Here is a 16,291-nt window from a genome sequence, read left to right on the forward strand (position 1 = left end):
CAGCTCCTCTGCATGGATGGGGCAGGAGAGAAGCTGTGGTCTCCTGGTGTAGGAGGAATTCACCTTTTCTCTTTGTCTTCCTTTGGTAACTTTCTGGGAATGAAAACTGCAATATCTCAGCCTAATTTTACATTCCTTAAAATTGAGATCCAGAGACTTTGCCACAAGTAAATATTAAAAATATAAACATGCAAGTCACCGTCTATGCTAATGTTTTTCCTCAGTGTAACTTATGTAGATTGCTGCCTATGTGCATAGCTTTCATTACAAATAAAACATAAAAGCCAATGCATATCCTGAAGAGCTGTTTTTCTTTATTGCAACACCATTACATGAAGCCTACTAACATAAACAAAGATTGGACTCGGCTGTTTTTGAACAAATAACCATTTATTGTCAAGGCTTTTCAGGAGCTTTCATTTTCCTTTTTGAAAAACATGATCCTGTGCCAACCTAACAAATGTGTAACATTAAGTAATAAGCAAAATAATGGGACACCCTGCCACACTAGTTTATAGACAACTTTAGACTGTCACAGTTGTACAAGTCTAAGCTAAGACAGAAACCCCGTTACATAAAGCAGACATATTAAATCAAAAACCCACCAGCAGAGTCCCTTGGGGCATAGCTGCTGTTACTAAATGCTAGAACTGGCCTTTCAAGCGGGAGGATGCACAGGAATAACAGTCCAAGGGCAGAGCAGCTCATGTGCTGCTCTCTCCTCCCCTGCGCTGGAACAGCATGCAGGAGAGCACAAGCAGACAGCCTTTTCCCTGTATCATCTCCTGGCACAGCAGCAGAGAGCACAGGACAGAGCCATCTCAGCCCTAAATGAGCAGTCACACTTGTGGTCAGCAGATCAAAGGAGAAGCCACCATGCTTCTGCCGTGCAGACCTGCCTGCTTGCTCTGTCCGCTGCACGGCAGCAGGTGAAGCTCCGGCCCCTGGTGCTCGTTGAATGTTAATTCCACCAGAAGTCTCCATTTTGAAGTTATCGTGAATCTCTTAAACCTAGCCCGAAGTAATCACACAACAACCTATCCATTAGACAATGAACAGAGATTATTCAGCTTCCTTGTACCACAGCGAAACAGCAGCTTCCTTCCTGCCAGTGATTGTGGTTGTGATTAACTGCGCAGTTCAAGGTGAAAGAAGAATGTGGTTCCAGGCATATATGGCTTCCTTTAACCTCAGCAAAACACAGTGCCAGATATTTCAATTAGTGTGTACCAAGGTCACAAAATCAATTTCTTATCACCGAAAAACACACATACTGTAAATTTCATTTTCAAGCCATAATCTCTAAATTAAATCTGTGTACCTAAAAAATATACAGTGCAAAATTGCAGTCCTTCAGCCCCCTCCTCCTCCTGCAGCCGAGCAGCGTTTTCACAAACATCACCTGGCTTTGTGCTCTATATTTAGAGCACAATGTTTGGTTAGATTCTAATCTTCTTGGAGAATGTCATTATCTCTTTCTTTGGCAAATAGAGGCCCAAAGTGTCAATTACCTTCTTAAACTCTTTCATACACACAGGGCTGAGCCGGGTTTGATATTCTGTCTGCCAACAGCTCAGTCGGCAATTTTTCACAGTCATACACAGAAAAATTGTGCACCAGCAAATCATCCTAGATAAATTACACATTTCAAATGAGGTTACAGACAACTTCACCACTCCTGACCAGTTTATTCTGGAAGAGGAAAACAAACAAACAAAAAAGGCAAAAACAATCCTAAAGAAAACACTTTTCTACTATTAAACTCCATGAGTTATTGAACATAGACAAAAGTAAAACCAGTGTGCCAGATTGGTGGAATATTCTGTGGAAATTGATGTAGCTGCACAGAAATGACATCATCATCTCTTATGTGTGTAATTCCTTATGATACTTTCCTTGTTACATGGGTAACACTAACTTCATAGCCCCAAAGGCAGCTGCGGAATCTGACAGCTGTAGCAGGCTTTACTGTGTGCAGACCTAGGTACAGAAGATGTCTCAAAGAAGTGGAATTTATAGAAAGAATTTCTTTCCAATAAATCCTGGTCTTTCTTTAACAAAAGCTGATTTCAACTATACAACCACAGAATGAGAAAAACTGACAATTTTGAGATTGCTTTCATTTTTTTTTTCATAGAAAATATTGCTTTTTATTCACATACCTACTTATACATAGGTCCCGGTGTGCACATTTGTGTACATTCAATATACATGTATGAGTATACATGTTCTGGAAATATCTTCCATCCTTTTACTTCAAACCAGCAAATAAGAAGAATGTGTTGTTACTGTTAGAGCTTTTGGGACCACTTCAGATGCTAAAGATACAGGAAGTGAATCATATCTCTGGCAGACACAAAGTAAGCAGACCCTGACATAATAAGTTTAAAGCTCCTTAAATGAATTTTCCCACATCCTCTAAACATGTAACATATTGATTGATTCTTAGGACCATAAAGTAGGATGAAAAGAGTATTTTCTCAAGAAAGGAAATTAGCATTATTTGGCAAGGGTTAAAACACATTTTGAACTAAACAAATAAAAAACCATCCATATGCAGCTGATCAGCTTGAAAGTTTGGGTACATTTTTGAGAGAGACAACTAACTCTTTTCTACCACATCATCTACACACAATTTTAAAACTCTTTTTAGATGAGAACAGGACTAATTTAAAAGAGAGACTGGATATGATTAAAGACGTAATAAGAGGAAGTTTTGTTTCTTTCTGGCCAATTAAAAAAATGCATTACTGTATTTTAGTCATGCTCAAAGTACCATTTCAAGAAAATGTAAACAAAAAACATGGAAAAAAGATAGAGCTGCCTTCCCCCCCCCCCGCAAATTTTGAATGTTATGAGTCTATCATGGGCTCGGTCCAATGCTTACTAAAATGAGAGTCAATCTTACAAATTATTATAGTGGGCTGTATCTCTGGCCCAGGTGAACTGTGTTTTCTGGCAGTAGGAAGGAAAGCTAACCCTCTGAAGATTTCTCTTTATCTCATTCAAGTGAGAAACTGGGAGGGATTTTTTCATGTGAGTGAGAAAACTGGATTTGGCACTTTGAATGCATAAAATGCTTCGAGTCAAAATTTTATGGACTCAGCCATTTACAGAGGTAAGACAATTGAAGTAAGACAGCCTCCACTATGTCTTATTCAGCAGGATCGTATTGTTACTTCAAACATATTGCACTGCTTTCCATCTGACTAATGTTCTCATGCATCACCAGGCACTGCTGTAACACACTCTCCCCTTTCAAATTCCCGATCTACTCTTAAATGCTTCAACTAAAATATACTTTCAATAGTAGCTAGTTACAATAAGCAATTTCAGTTACAAAAAGTAAAGTCAACTCTACAAAAACACTGTTTTGACTAACAACGTTAGCCAAGGGTATGGCTATTTTCAGGAACATAAACATAGCTCTGTCCTTTGCGACTGGAAGGCAACCATGCAACAGCTGGTTAGTCCCCAGCAGTCTACATACATCACAGCCATCAAACCCTTTCCAAGTTCACAGAAAAGTGTAACATCTTGCACATGAAAAGACAAAAGCCATATATAAAGCTGTAGGTCCCCAAATGGCCAGGAACCTGCTATGTTAACATGTACATTAACACCCACGCTTTCCCAGGCAAGTGGACTGTCATGCCCTGGAATATCAAATCCTCCTGGCTAATTTGTCCAGGCTTTTCAATTCCATGATCTGCCTACAGGTTTAATCCAGAACCTGTGGTCAAGATACCTCAGCAGGGTAACATCACACAGCTCAGCAGTCAATCTCTGCACTTCAGGAAAAGGTGAAAAACATTTAGCTAAACATTATAACTGATGAAGACATGGAAAGGAAGAAAACTTTCTGGCCGCTGGAGAGGAACCCTGAAGGCATGGGCTTAATTAAATATAGCACCTACATATGCAACAAACAGGATGCTGCCTCCTAACACTGCTTAGGATCACCAAAAAGCCAGACACCTAAGCCTGGAATAGGAATTCTGAATTCAAAGATGATGTTTGCCCTTTCACACAGCCTGTGCTCTGGTTTTATCATGCTCCACCCTGAAACCATGTAAAAAATCCAGCAGGATTTGGAGGCAAAGCAGCAGAGACTGGGAGACACAGGAGGAGGGGGGAAAAGGAAAAAGGGTAAGGAAGAGTGAGAGATGAGCCCAGAGGCTGAGGAGTGTGTCAAAAGGGCTGGGAATCGGTGGTCTGCTTTGGCCTCCTGTGTAGCACATCCCAAGTTTTTCAAGCTGTCACCCAGTGTGTTGAACCCTGTTATTTGTGTTTGGCTAAGGCATATCTTTCTCTACTGTGCTATGCTAGAGCAGCTGCAATTTGCCTTTTTATAGCTTGTGGTAACTGATAGCAGTGAAATGAATTTAGGAAGTGTGTGGATTGGATCTTCCGTGTCAGTGATTTCAGACTATTTGGTAAACACAGAAGTGACATCCAGTGATGTATGCCTGCTGGTAACAAAAAAAAAGAAATTCTCCTTTGGTGAACCAGCATTTGGATTAGATTGTTTTCTATTGAAGGACACTTCTGGATGAAATGAAATGATTATACACAGCGGTTTTACAGGGTCGTGTTAATTTGAAAGGTAAAAATTCCCTCAAAACTATACACTGATTGGGTGCTGCAGAATGGGAAGGGTGACACCAGTGAATCAAAACAAATTCAATGACTGCAGTAAAGGTCGATGGTGGGACACAGTGACATCACCTTAGAGCAAGGAGCTGATGTATCACAGGAAAACTCCTTTTTACAGCTGGCAAAAGCCAGAGAGTTGGTCGTATGACCCTCAGTAAAACAAGAAAATATGTTTGTGTTCAGATATTGAGTAGGCTTTCAATTTGATTCAGCTGAGTTTACACAAATTGCCCTGTGTTCTAACAGGGATTCTGTATTTTGATATAAAATACCACTTTGCACTGATGCATTTTTTGCCTCTGGAAAATGATAAATCCTCCTGCACTGCACTTCAGAAAGAGTCAATGCCTTGCTTCAGTACAAAGTTTCCCCGATAGCCTAAGTCCCTGCTCACTATTTCTGGAAGAGCTGTAACTATTTTACAAGTAAGACTAATTTTGCAGTATTATTTGCAAGTGACATTTACAAGGGAATATTGTGCAGGGATATCTGGGAGAGATATTGTGTTCAGACTTTTCCTGCTTGCCTGCCTACCCTCCTGGAACAAACAGCACCGCTTCATTTTCCTTCCGTATTTTGCAAAGTTAAAGTAAACACTGTGATCACACTGTTTACTTTAATTTCCTGCAGTGTGCCAGCAAAGCAGCAAATTGGCAGTCAGCAATCAAGAAGCAGCCAGTATTGAAACAGCGAGCTGCTTAGGAAAGCATCAATGATGCCAACTCATTTTTCCCTCTGTTTTAAAAATAAAATATTGGCTTCTATGAAGTTTTACTTCCACCCCAATCTTCTCTAAAGGATCTAAAATTTTGTTTGTTTTCTTTAATTTTCTTTTGGAACAAAGCTGGGATTATGAGCAACACCTAATTTATATGGCCAACTCTTTTTATATAAAGAAATGGATTTACAAAAGTGGCAAATATACACTATTTATCTGTAAAAAATCCATGGCATTTTTGCACAAGAGGAAGTTAGCTTGTCTATAAATCAGTCTTATCTGTATATATTTTTATTTTTATGCCAAGAGCTCTAGCTGTGCTACTTCAATTAGTTGTATGATAATGTGAAGCTAAAGCCTCATGCATTACATTCAGAATACACATCTGCCCAAGAGCGGAGTCTTAAAAGGCAAATAGTTGCATTTTCAGAGGCCATTTTCTCTCATCTTATACTATATAAAGCAAGGAATATAAATACAAAAGAAGAAGTAAGAAGAAAGGGGTAGTATTTTGTACCTCAGAGGTGTAAAGCTTGACAAGGTGACTCATTTATGGCTTTCTGGAAGATACTGTACAGAAGAAATTTATTGCTATGTAAGTTATAATTCCAATACATAAAAGAGGCCAGATCCTACAACTGGTTATTCTCCTGACTATGTGCATTCCTGCACAAATTCTTACTGAAGACAATGAGATTACGAAGAGGATTAGCTTTTTGTTAGACTGGCCAAAGTATGCCTTCGGAAAGTCCAAAACATGACCTAATTTAAAGTGGTTGAAATCTTGTGGGAAAGATTGTAAGAGGATAATTATTTTAAAAGCCATGACTTTGACACCAGGAAATTAAATTCATATCTGTATGTCTTTATCTATACACAGCAAATCCAATAATCTTGAGCTCTCTGCAGTCACTTAGCCAGCTGGCAAAGGGAGCAAAGTAAAAACTAACAAACCCCAGTCCTAAGGTATGCTGACATCAGTGATTCATGATTCATCAATAATGGTGCTAGGAAATAAATGTAACAGGGCATTATTGCCTTTTGCAGCACAGTAAACTCAAGGGAAAAGTGTACCACATTGAAAAGACAGAGCTAGCAAAGAAATAACTTTTACAAGTATTTAAGAGGTGTTAGAAGCAAATGAAAGTCGAGAAACAAATGTAAACCTTTTAAATACAGTGAGAATGTACCTATAAATAAAAAGGGACAGTTTTCCAGCTATACAAGCTTAAGAGGACTAACCTGAAAACTAGCATTTTTTGTTGTTCAATATTTTTACAAGGAGAAAGAATTTGAATTTCTTGTTCGAGAATAAACCCTCAAAACAACCACTGTTCTGGTTTAATTGTCTACCAGGATAAGTACAATGAGGAAGTTGGTTCTACACTATGCGAAATTATTAATGTTGTTGACAGTAATTACAACTCTCACAACCTATCTAAATAACTAAAAGGGCAAATATGTAAACACAACGTACCATATATACTCTTTGGAAAATGCCTGTATTAGCACGCAATTGATGATCTCCTTTGAAGGTGACTGGACTATCATTGTAAAAGCCTAAGATTATTAACTGAAGAAAAATGAGTAGCTATCTCTAGAGCAGCAGATACACCTGCCACTTTTGCCACACAGAGCAGCAAGATCTAATACATCATTAAACAACTGAGGCTTTGCTTTACGTTTTCTTAGCTTTAAACTACTTATGATAAGGTTTAGCCTATATTTCTAATCCTTTGTAGAGCCTACCCAATTAAAATTAAGGTTACTTGTTTATGCTATTAGAGGACTACAGCACAATATTAATAATGCACCATGTAACATGCTGCCCTAGAGAAACATCATCTCTCTTTCAGGGGCAACAGCCACATAGTTCTGATACAAGCTTTGCTGCTTAGCTGGAGGGTAAGAGACTTTGGTTGTTTTACCAGAGAAAACATTGGTATCCTGACATGAGGCTTACTTCAAACCATTGCCACTTAACTGCAAAGCACCAAAAATACATCTAGTAGCTGGTTTGCCTGGACTGACATTGGAAATTTTGTTTTGAAGATTGAGCTTCCAAACACTTAGTATAATTCTTAATAAACAATTAATTGATTCACAAGATTTGTGAATGTATATTTCACTGTACTGAATTTTCTTTAAATGATCAATAAATGTTTTTACGAATTTTGAATGCAGATTTCTCTAAGAAAATACAGGCAAAAGAGAAAGTAAGAAAAAGATACTGTATGAGAAAAAGGAACATGGAAGGTAAGATAAATCCATCCTCACACAAGTGGATATAATAACGCCATAATGGGTACATATATAATGGATGGATTTAAGAACGTCAGTAATGTCAGTGAAGAACAACAGGTATCTTTACTGTAAATTTAATTGGTGATTCATAATCACAACTTTCTAGAAAGGTACAGACAATGTAGTGGATACCAGATCATGGTAGATAAGTAAATGCTGGTTTGATTTGTTCCAGGTAGTATCACTAAAATTTGACTTGTTTTTCTTCTTTCTCTACATTATTCACAAGTGTAGGCCCTTGACTCTGCAAATGTAATGTGCATTTAACTTTCAAATCAACCAGCTTACTCATGGTAGTAAAATTGAATTAGTGCAAATACAATACTAGTGTGGTGAAGGCCATTTCTTCTTATTTTCATTTGACCAGCTCAATACACAAATAATGATTAACCTATATTTAGGGCAAGGTTAGCATTAAATTCAAGAAATATTTTCAGTGACTACATGACACATGATGCAAAGAAGAGGCTGAGAGAACAGTGTTTGTTCAGGCTTAAGAAGCGAAGGCAAATGGGAAATCATATCGCTGTCTACAGCTATCTAATGGGGGGGTCATGGGAGGAGATGAAGCTAAACTATTAGAAATGTACAGCGGTAAGTGCCCATGAAAGGCAAAAGTTACAAGCTGCAATAAGAGAAACTGCAACTAGATATCAGAAAAAAGCTTTTAAAATTATGGTAGTCAGACACTGGAACAAGGGCCCAGAGAGGTTTGCAATCTTTATCCTTGGAGATACTCAAAACTCGGCTGGACAAGGCCCTGAGCATCCTTTTCTAAGCTGGACATGCTCCAAGTGGAGAGCTGGACCAGATGACCTCCAGAGTTCTCTTCCAAGCTAAATTATTCTATGATTTTTGTGATTCTATATTGTTTATTATCTTAGCCAGCTATATTTTTCTCTAAGCATTTCCAGCTTATAAAAGGTAAGCAGCTTTCTTAGGAAAAAGGTCTTTGCATTCTAAATTTTCCTAAAACAAGCATACTTCCAAGTACACCATGGCAAATGAGCTATAAAAATCCAAACTAAAGGTGGGCCGTTTACCTGTGCTCATACCAAACCAAAGTGCCTCTGTTACTGCTAAATTTCCCAAGATGCATGAAACATAAAAGCTGACTGAACGGATGGTTAATATTCATAACTACTTCTCAGGACACTGAAAACTGACAAGATTCATATGAATTTCAGCCTGCCTGCAGCTGGGCATAGCTATACCTAACAGTGGAAATAAGTACTAGAGCTATTCATAGTGGAGGAGAACTTCAAAAATGAAGGCAGGGAAAATATCCTTTTCTTTGCATGGAAGATAGAGACATCCAGAAGCAGACCCCTCCATAGGAGTTCTGGCATATTTCCCTTGCAAGCAGCTGTAGTGAAAAAATTAATATTGGCCTCACATGCGGGCATGTCTCTGTGGCACAGACACCTCCTCAGTCTTCTAGAGTAGCCCAGGAGCTGTATTATTTGATCATGATCAGCTGCTGGGAAGAGTGGCCTAGTGGTATGTGTGTGTGGATGAGATGTGAGGGCTGTAAAGTAGCAGTCATGCCAACTCCAAACTTCAGAAGTTCTGAGTCACAAGGGAAATTGCTGAAGCTAAATCAGAGAAGATACATCAGCATCTCTCATTGAAGAGGAAAGCTGGAAAAAAGGTCACACTCAACTGAGATGCACAGTATGCTATATTAAAATACTATGCTGAGAGTAAGTTGTAGAATTTCTCAGAAACTGCTGAAGTTTTTGGCTTTGAGAACATGTTAGTGTAAGGTGTTGTGACACGAAGTTTAATCCTTGAGCTAATGGGCTCTTGCGTAAGTTTTTCAAGCAAGCACATAACAGAAATGCATATAGGTAAAATCTGTTTACCGTAACAGAACGTTATGCCATTTCCTGTATATCCTTGGGAGCAATAGCAGCCTGTTGTCCCACCTTGCACTTCACACCTGGCGTCTTTGTGGCATGTCATGTTGCAGCTTGCAGAAGTGCAGCCATAGTCCAGCAGACTGGAAATCAGAACTGGAACAAAGGAAAATCAGACTCGTTTCTTTACCTAAAAACTTCATTCTGAGCTCTAAAACCCAATCTGGGCAAAAAGTATCTACAAAATTGGTGTATTCCAGTAAACTTAACATCATCACAGACTCAGCTATGTCACATAATGGGGCAAGGACCACCAACTACAGACGCTTCTTTGGTAAAACTACCCAGGGGCTAGAAACAGTAGACACTGTAAATTAAGAACTTGTGTATGTGCTCAACCAGTATAAAATTGGTAAACAATGTAGAAGTTACTCAGTGATCTGGGGAAAACATTTGAAAGGCTTTCAAAGCACTCTAGTACTTTCCAGCGAAGCACAGACATTTATTTGCACTCTGAATTATGTATTGAGTGTAATCCAAACTGCCCTACACATATCAGGTGAAAAATACCAGAGTACCAAAGAGAGTTCCCCTGATCAGAGTTGTTATTTTTATAAGCACTTCCATACTTGTGTAGCTCACACCTATATGCATGGGCTGAGAGATTAAAATCACTTGTCACAGTATTTACAGCATTATGACATTAGGGTTTAAAAACTTATCCTAATTATTTAAAGTTAATCTCTTAAAATACTGTTTCCATGTTATGAAAGTATTGTCTTCTTTTTTCCATCCACTGGATGATTCCTAAATGGTATGACTACTTTCCCGTTGTATGAATGCATATGGTTTTCAACACAAAGCAAAAAGGAATCTCTCCCTTTGTGAAAACTAACAGCTCACTGAATAATTATACACACCCTGTAACAGGTTAGAAATGAGGCAGTTAACTCAGAAGGGAAAGTAAGTTTTTTACTTTGTACTTTATAAATTGTTAACAAGACATAATGAATGTTGCAGAACACAAACAAAGACCCTTTTGGATGCTGTCTTCCCCTGCAGTTCTGCTTTTCCCTACTCAAATATTATTTTGGATATTTGCTACCCTAGTGTTACAATTACAGGTTTCATTGCTTCAGGAAATCTCACGGAGGCGTTGTTTTCTTGGGCAAATTAAAATTTCATGCAAAATTCAAGATTAAAAATCACACACAATTTTTAAACAATTATATATAATCCAAATCAATTTAAGTATCACCAAGTTTCATCTTTTTCCTCTGTTTTTGAGAGAGGACACCATCTTCCAGAGATTAAAACAGAAACCTGTGGGTTCTGTTGTTATTTTACTGTTCATAACATGTGAAATCTAAAAATCTCCCAAGCAGATGGAGAGAGGGAAAAAACCAAAAAAAGCCAAACCCACGGAAACCCACAATGTTTCTGTTGTTTTACAGAACAAAACCCACAATGAGTTAAAGAAAGACTGGCATTTGTGGGATTTGGTTTTGGGATGATCCTAACCATGCAATTACCGAATTCTGTAGCAGCATTGATCAAAGCTACGGGGGCTTTCAGTTCCGTGTGCCCAGCAGCTTTCCATCATCTCCAACACGCTCGTTTCTCCTTGCCAGAGCCCACTCCCTTCCCACCTGCCACTCGCTCCCCAGGAAAGGAGTTTTCACCTACCTAGGAATGGAAGCAGTTTCATTGGTGATGCTGTTGCTGTGCGGTGCCTGGTGCAGAGCCCCTGTGTCACAGAAAAAAACTCCCTGCCTTAAAATGTATGACCATGTGCAAAATACGCACACATGCCTATCAAAAAAGTGACGTTCTGGTGCAGGCGCAGCTGTGACACTGCCCTTTGTCCTGAGCTTTACGTTTCCAAAAGCTCCTGAGACTCACAGGCAGGACAGGGAGGGTTAGGAGGGGCTGAGGACCTGGTCTTCTGGCAAGTAGGGAATAAATGAGAATGGAATAAACAAGAAAGTAAAAGTGAAGCAGGAGCCTGGGTCTTGCAGGGGATATCAGAGAAGATTCAGGGGTGAGCGGTTTAGAGGAGCATGGGTTAAAGGTGCTGCTTGGGACAGAGGGAGGATGAAGATGGAAGGGGTGAGCCGCAGCCTGCTGGCAGAAGGAGTAAAGGAGCAGCAGAAGAATGGTGGAGCAGATCAGGGAGGGTGAGGAAGAGGTGGAGGAGATTAGTAACTAGCTCAGCGTTTACGAGCTCGGAGGTAACAGTCTACATGCTTCCTTCCACCTTTTCCTGGTGAGCTGAGTATATGTGAGCCCCAAGACCCATTTTTTGGAGACAATCTTCGCTGACTGCAATCGTTCTTCCTACTGCTTTCTTCGGTTTTGAGATAGATCCTTACTGCAGCCAAGCAATGTTGCTTTAAGGGTAATGGCCTGTGAGGAGGTACAGGAAATCCACTGAACTCTGCTTTGTGAGGAAAACAAAGACGTATAGGCAGGGAGGAAAGAGGCAGGAAGGCAATTGTATGGCCGGGAATCTCAGGAGCTGAAGGAGCCGAAGTTTATATGGGTTCGTGAGACTGAAACAGGGTGTTGTATAATAGGACATATTCAATATAGCCAATTTGGTAAAGCGTTTGGCATGTCTTTGTATTAAATGTGAGAGCAGTTCTATCCTTATTATAGCATCCTAATCGATCAGACTTCAGCATGTACTTATATTATGCATGGACATGGCAATATTTTCTCTAATCTTGTTATGGATGATGTGCATACTGTCATTTCCCAGATTCCTGGAGATGACGACTCACATATCGAAGCATTGTAAAACTGAAGCATTGATGTATGCCTGTCTTTATAGATGGAAAGACAGGGACATGCACAAACAGATATGCTGTGGGAAGAACGGAGAATATCTCTAAACTAAATAAAATGGACATGAGGCTGTGGAATGTCATTGTGACAAAATATCTCATGTCTGACTGGAAAGTTTTGAAGTTGGAACTTTGGTAGGGAACTGATGGGAAGGCATCAGCCTGCTCTTAGGAATTATCTGGGGATGTGGCACCTTTTTTTCTAAACTTGTTAGGAACTATTTGTTCACCATCATTTTCCAGCTTCATGATTGCTGCTGGCTGGAATTCAACGGATTAAACCCTATTCAGGCCAGGGAGGTGTGAGGCATGTAGAAATAGCACGTAGGTGTCTGGTTGGCACAAAGTACTTCTGTAGCACCTTGGCAAAGGGAGAGGAAGCTCCAGTAACCGGATGTTAATTTTCAATGAACCACAGAATAATGAACAAAGGGTCCAGGTGTAGGAAGACTCTTTTTCTCCTGTTTGATTTTGTGAGGGGGGCAGGACTTAAAGGGGGAAAGAGGAAGGGACTAGGAGTTTGTTTTGTTAAGTTTTCCTGTAATGTAATGCACGGAGACACAGAAGAAGAGAGTCAGAAGAACTGAGGGGAGCTTTGATCTGCATGTCCTGTTCATTGTGCTGACATGCGCTGTATTGTAAGCTTGGCTTGTCTGAACTAACTTACAGATCCTGCTGCTGAATTTCAGCGGACTAATAAGGGCTGGGTTTGGAAAGCCTATAATGTAGAAACTATATCTTATTGCCCTATGTCTTTTTACTCCCCCAGATCAAACTAAGAGATGTTTAATACTAAGCAAGTGGAGAAAGCAAGAAGTTGAAACCTAAAATTCAGGTCTTAAGAACTGGAAACATATTTTTGAAAAGTCAGAGATGTACATTTCAATTTTGTCTAGACATTGACTTTCTGCAAGGGCTGTTCAGATAGACTGGTTGGAGAGCAATTTCATGAATCACAGTGACAGTAAATTTCTAGTAAAAACTTTAATTCCTTTTCTGATTCAAAGGCTAAGGACACAGGAGAGATTGTGGATGACTCAGAAAAAAACCAAAATCTCACTATAAGAAGACAAATGCCTCCTTTCCTTTTTGCTAGAAAAGCACATGATAACTTGTTTTTTAGTAGTCACTGTTTCAAACATATCATGTGGACTATGCCAATCAGACCAGGTTACTTTCCATCTGGGATAATATAGCCGAACTACTCCACTCACAGGTATAGTGGATGACATCAAAGGTGGCGCATGGGTCTGATTGGCAAGTGTTTTACGTTGTGACCAACAATGGGTGAGGAGGGAGCAAGTAAAGACCAAAGATGTGGAAGAACAGAACAAGGACAGAAGAAGGAAGGTTAGGTCAGGAAGAACTCTGAGTGATAAAAGGAGCTTCGATCAAATTTAGAAGGCAGTAGGGAGACAGTGAAGAAGGGAGATTTAGGAATATCTTAATGAGATCTCAAGACTGGGAGTAGTGGATTACTTTTGCATTAGACTACTTTAAAAACTGGTTAATGTGAGTGTCAGTTAGAGGCTGAAGACAGCAAGGTCGCAAATAGGCATGGATGTGGAGAAGGATGGACTTGACAAAGATTTTATGGGGAGAATGAAGAGGAAAAGGGAGATTTCTGAGACATTTTGGAGATTAAACCAGGAGGATTTATTGATGATATCTATTGGCATATAGGGATAAGGAGTTAAACAAGTGGAGATGAGCAGGTGAACACATGAGAAAGCAGACACTTTCAAATTTGTGCTGTCAAAATTTTCAAAATATGCTGAGAAAAAAATATTAAGGTGTCATAAAAGAAGTATTGATGGGTGCCTGTCTTTATAGGCAGGGAGGAGGGACATGCACAAACATGCATATTCCTGGAAGGCTGGAGAATATGTTTAAACTAAATAAAAAGGGTACAAGAATGTGGAATGTCAGTACTGCAGAATCCATCCCTGTTTGCCTCGAAAAAAAGAAGCATTAAAAATAAACGGTTTGTGGAAACACTCCAAAAGACAGCCTTTTCATTCTTACACATGTGAAGCAAAGCCCCAATTCTATACTTAAATGTGTTGTTCATTTTATAAATGGGCTCATTTATCTTTGCAAGACTGAGTTAGGAGGGCATAAGTAAATGAATATACACAGGTTAACATGCTTGACTTCAAACCACACATTTTTGATTACTGATCACCGTGATTACAATATCTTATATATGACTGTAGAATTCTCAGGTTGTTTTTTTTGCTGGTGAACTGATAGGAAGAATCAGCCTGCTCTTAGGAATTACTGGATATTTTCCAAGCCTTGCATCATGAAGAAATGTGTTTATTCACAGTGGTTTTAAAGGTAATTGGGATGCTGATTGTGCAGACAATGCTATGAAACTAACACGCACAGCTGATAAAGGAGGGAAGTTAACACTTCCTAGAGCTCAGTCTTAGGTAGCTTTCAAAAGATAAATATAGATAAATATAGAAAAACCGCTTTCATTCCAGAAGCTGCCTATAATACCAACAAAGGAGTAAAAACTGAACAGAGCTAGCATTAGGTATATTTCCTTCAAATGAACATAAGCATGATCTACTGTATTAAAGATATTTATTCCTTTGGTATGATGAAATTTGGACTGCTAGCTGGATATATACCAAAGAGTCTCACCATATTTCCAGTTTTATATTACAGTGGAGAAAAACAAGTGTGGTATATCAGGATATGTATTTATTTCTCAAATTACAAGTTAAGTATGTCAGTAGATACTCAGCAAGAGCCAAAAGATGTTGGTTTGATGGGCATCTTACAAATGCATCTGCCATGGGTTGCAGACCCCACTTTCAGCCCACTATGGATCATTCTGAGAGGGGATGGTGAGAGTGTGTATCAGACTGAGAGATCCTGAACACTCCAGATATGATTCATACATCTTCAACCTCCTTGCTGTTGAGTCCCACAGATATTTAGCACCCTCAGACTCTGGTATCTAACCCATCAACACTGTGCCCCAATTTTATCCGCTCTATGTGCAGAACAGCCACATACATGTGCATGCACACACTCGCACATTTGTCTCTATCACATAAGCACATATGTATGTTACTGAATTGGGCTGATAAATATTTAATGCCAATAATAAAAAGGTGATCATGGTCTTTCCTTTCAGCCTTTGCTTTTTTTGACAAATGACTGTTCACTTGAATCACCAAGTTTGCTGCCAAAAGGAAAATGGGATATAAAACAGACTGAGGATGCACAAAGGCCTTGGATGAAGATTTTTCTCTGATGCTTGCTGTTTTTTTAAAATATCAAATTAATTTATTGGTTTCAAACCAAATCCTATCACTTCAAGAATTTAGCTGGTCTTTATACCACTTCAGAAATGTTTCATTTATCCTAGTCACTACAGCAATTACAGGTTTTTTTTTTTTTTCTAGTCAATAAAATCTGGATACAATTGAAAATGTACTTAATGTCAGATCAAAATAATGAATTTTCATGGTTGGTTAAAATTATTTTCAAATAACAAATCCAGGGAAAACATTTTTAGAACACAGACTAGTCTATCATAGAACAGCCTACCTCAGAGGACTCCAGCACAAATGTAGTGTTAGCATAGTAGTTTTATAACTGCCTCACCTCACCTTCCTGTCTGAGTGCCTCACAAATCCTTATCATTTTATGTGCAAACATCATATTCCATCTGAGCATACAGGGCTGAATATATCTCTTGGGATGATGTAACTCTAGGTAATTCTGAAGCAATAAACACACAAACACACATAAACATATGCATGCACACATCCTACTAAATCTGCGTAGCTATGTCCACCTGAAAGAAATTGCACATTTCAGTGTTCAGAGACAGTTTCTTTCTGTCTTTGCTTTACCTTGGATGAAGTCATGAAATGAGGGAATTTAAA

The 16,291-nt window shown here is 39.0% G+C and overlaps 1 protein-coding gene across 2 annotated transcripts in view; it reads right to left on the reverse strand.

Moving 5' to 3' along the window:
* ADGRL4 (adhesion G protein-coupled receptor L4) overlaps positions 1-11,930 on the reverse strand; it is a 76,558-nt gene extending 64,628 nt beyond the window's left edge. Inside the window, exons 1-3 of one of the 2 annotated variants that reach the window (XM_087733107.1) lie at positions 11,795-11,930; positions 11,224-11,284; positions 9,544-9,693 (exon numbers count right to left, since the gene is read on the reverse strand). In XM_087733107.1, coding sequence (XP_087589233.1) covers positions 9,544-9,693; positions 11,224-11,284; positions 11,795-11,836 — 253 coding nt within the window. In that variant the 5' untranslated portion in view covers positions 11,837-11,930. The remainder of the gene's footprint in view (positions 1-9,543; positions 9,694-11,223; positions 11,285-11,794) is intronic. The other variant, XM_009468214.2, reaches the window with a different exon arrangement.
* Between the last annotated feature and the right edge of the window lie 4,361 nt (positions 11,931-16,291).

Source organism: Nipponia nippon, unplaced genomic scaffold, assembly GCF_047370975.1.
Source record: "Nipponia nippon isolate SJK-2023a ecotype South Korea unplaced genomic scaffold, ASM4737097v1 scaffold_5, whole genome shotgun sequence".
Classification (NCBI taxonomy): Eukaryota; Metazoa; Chordata; class Aves; order Pelecaniformes; family Threskiornithidae; genus Nipponia; species Nipponia nippon.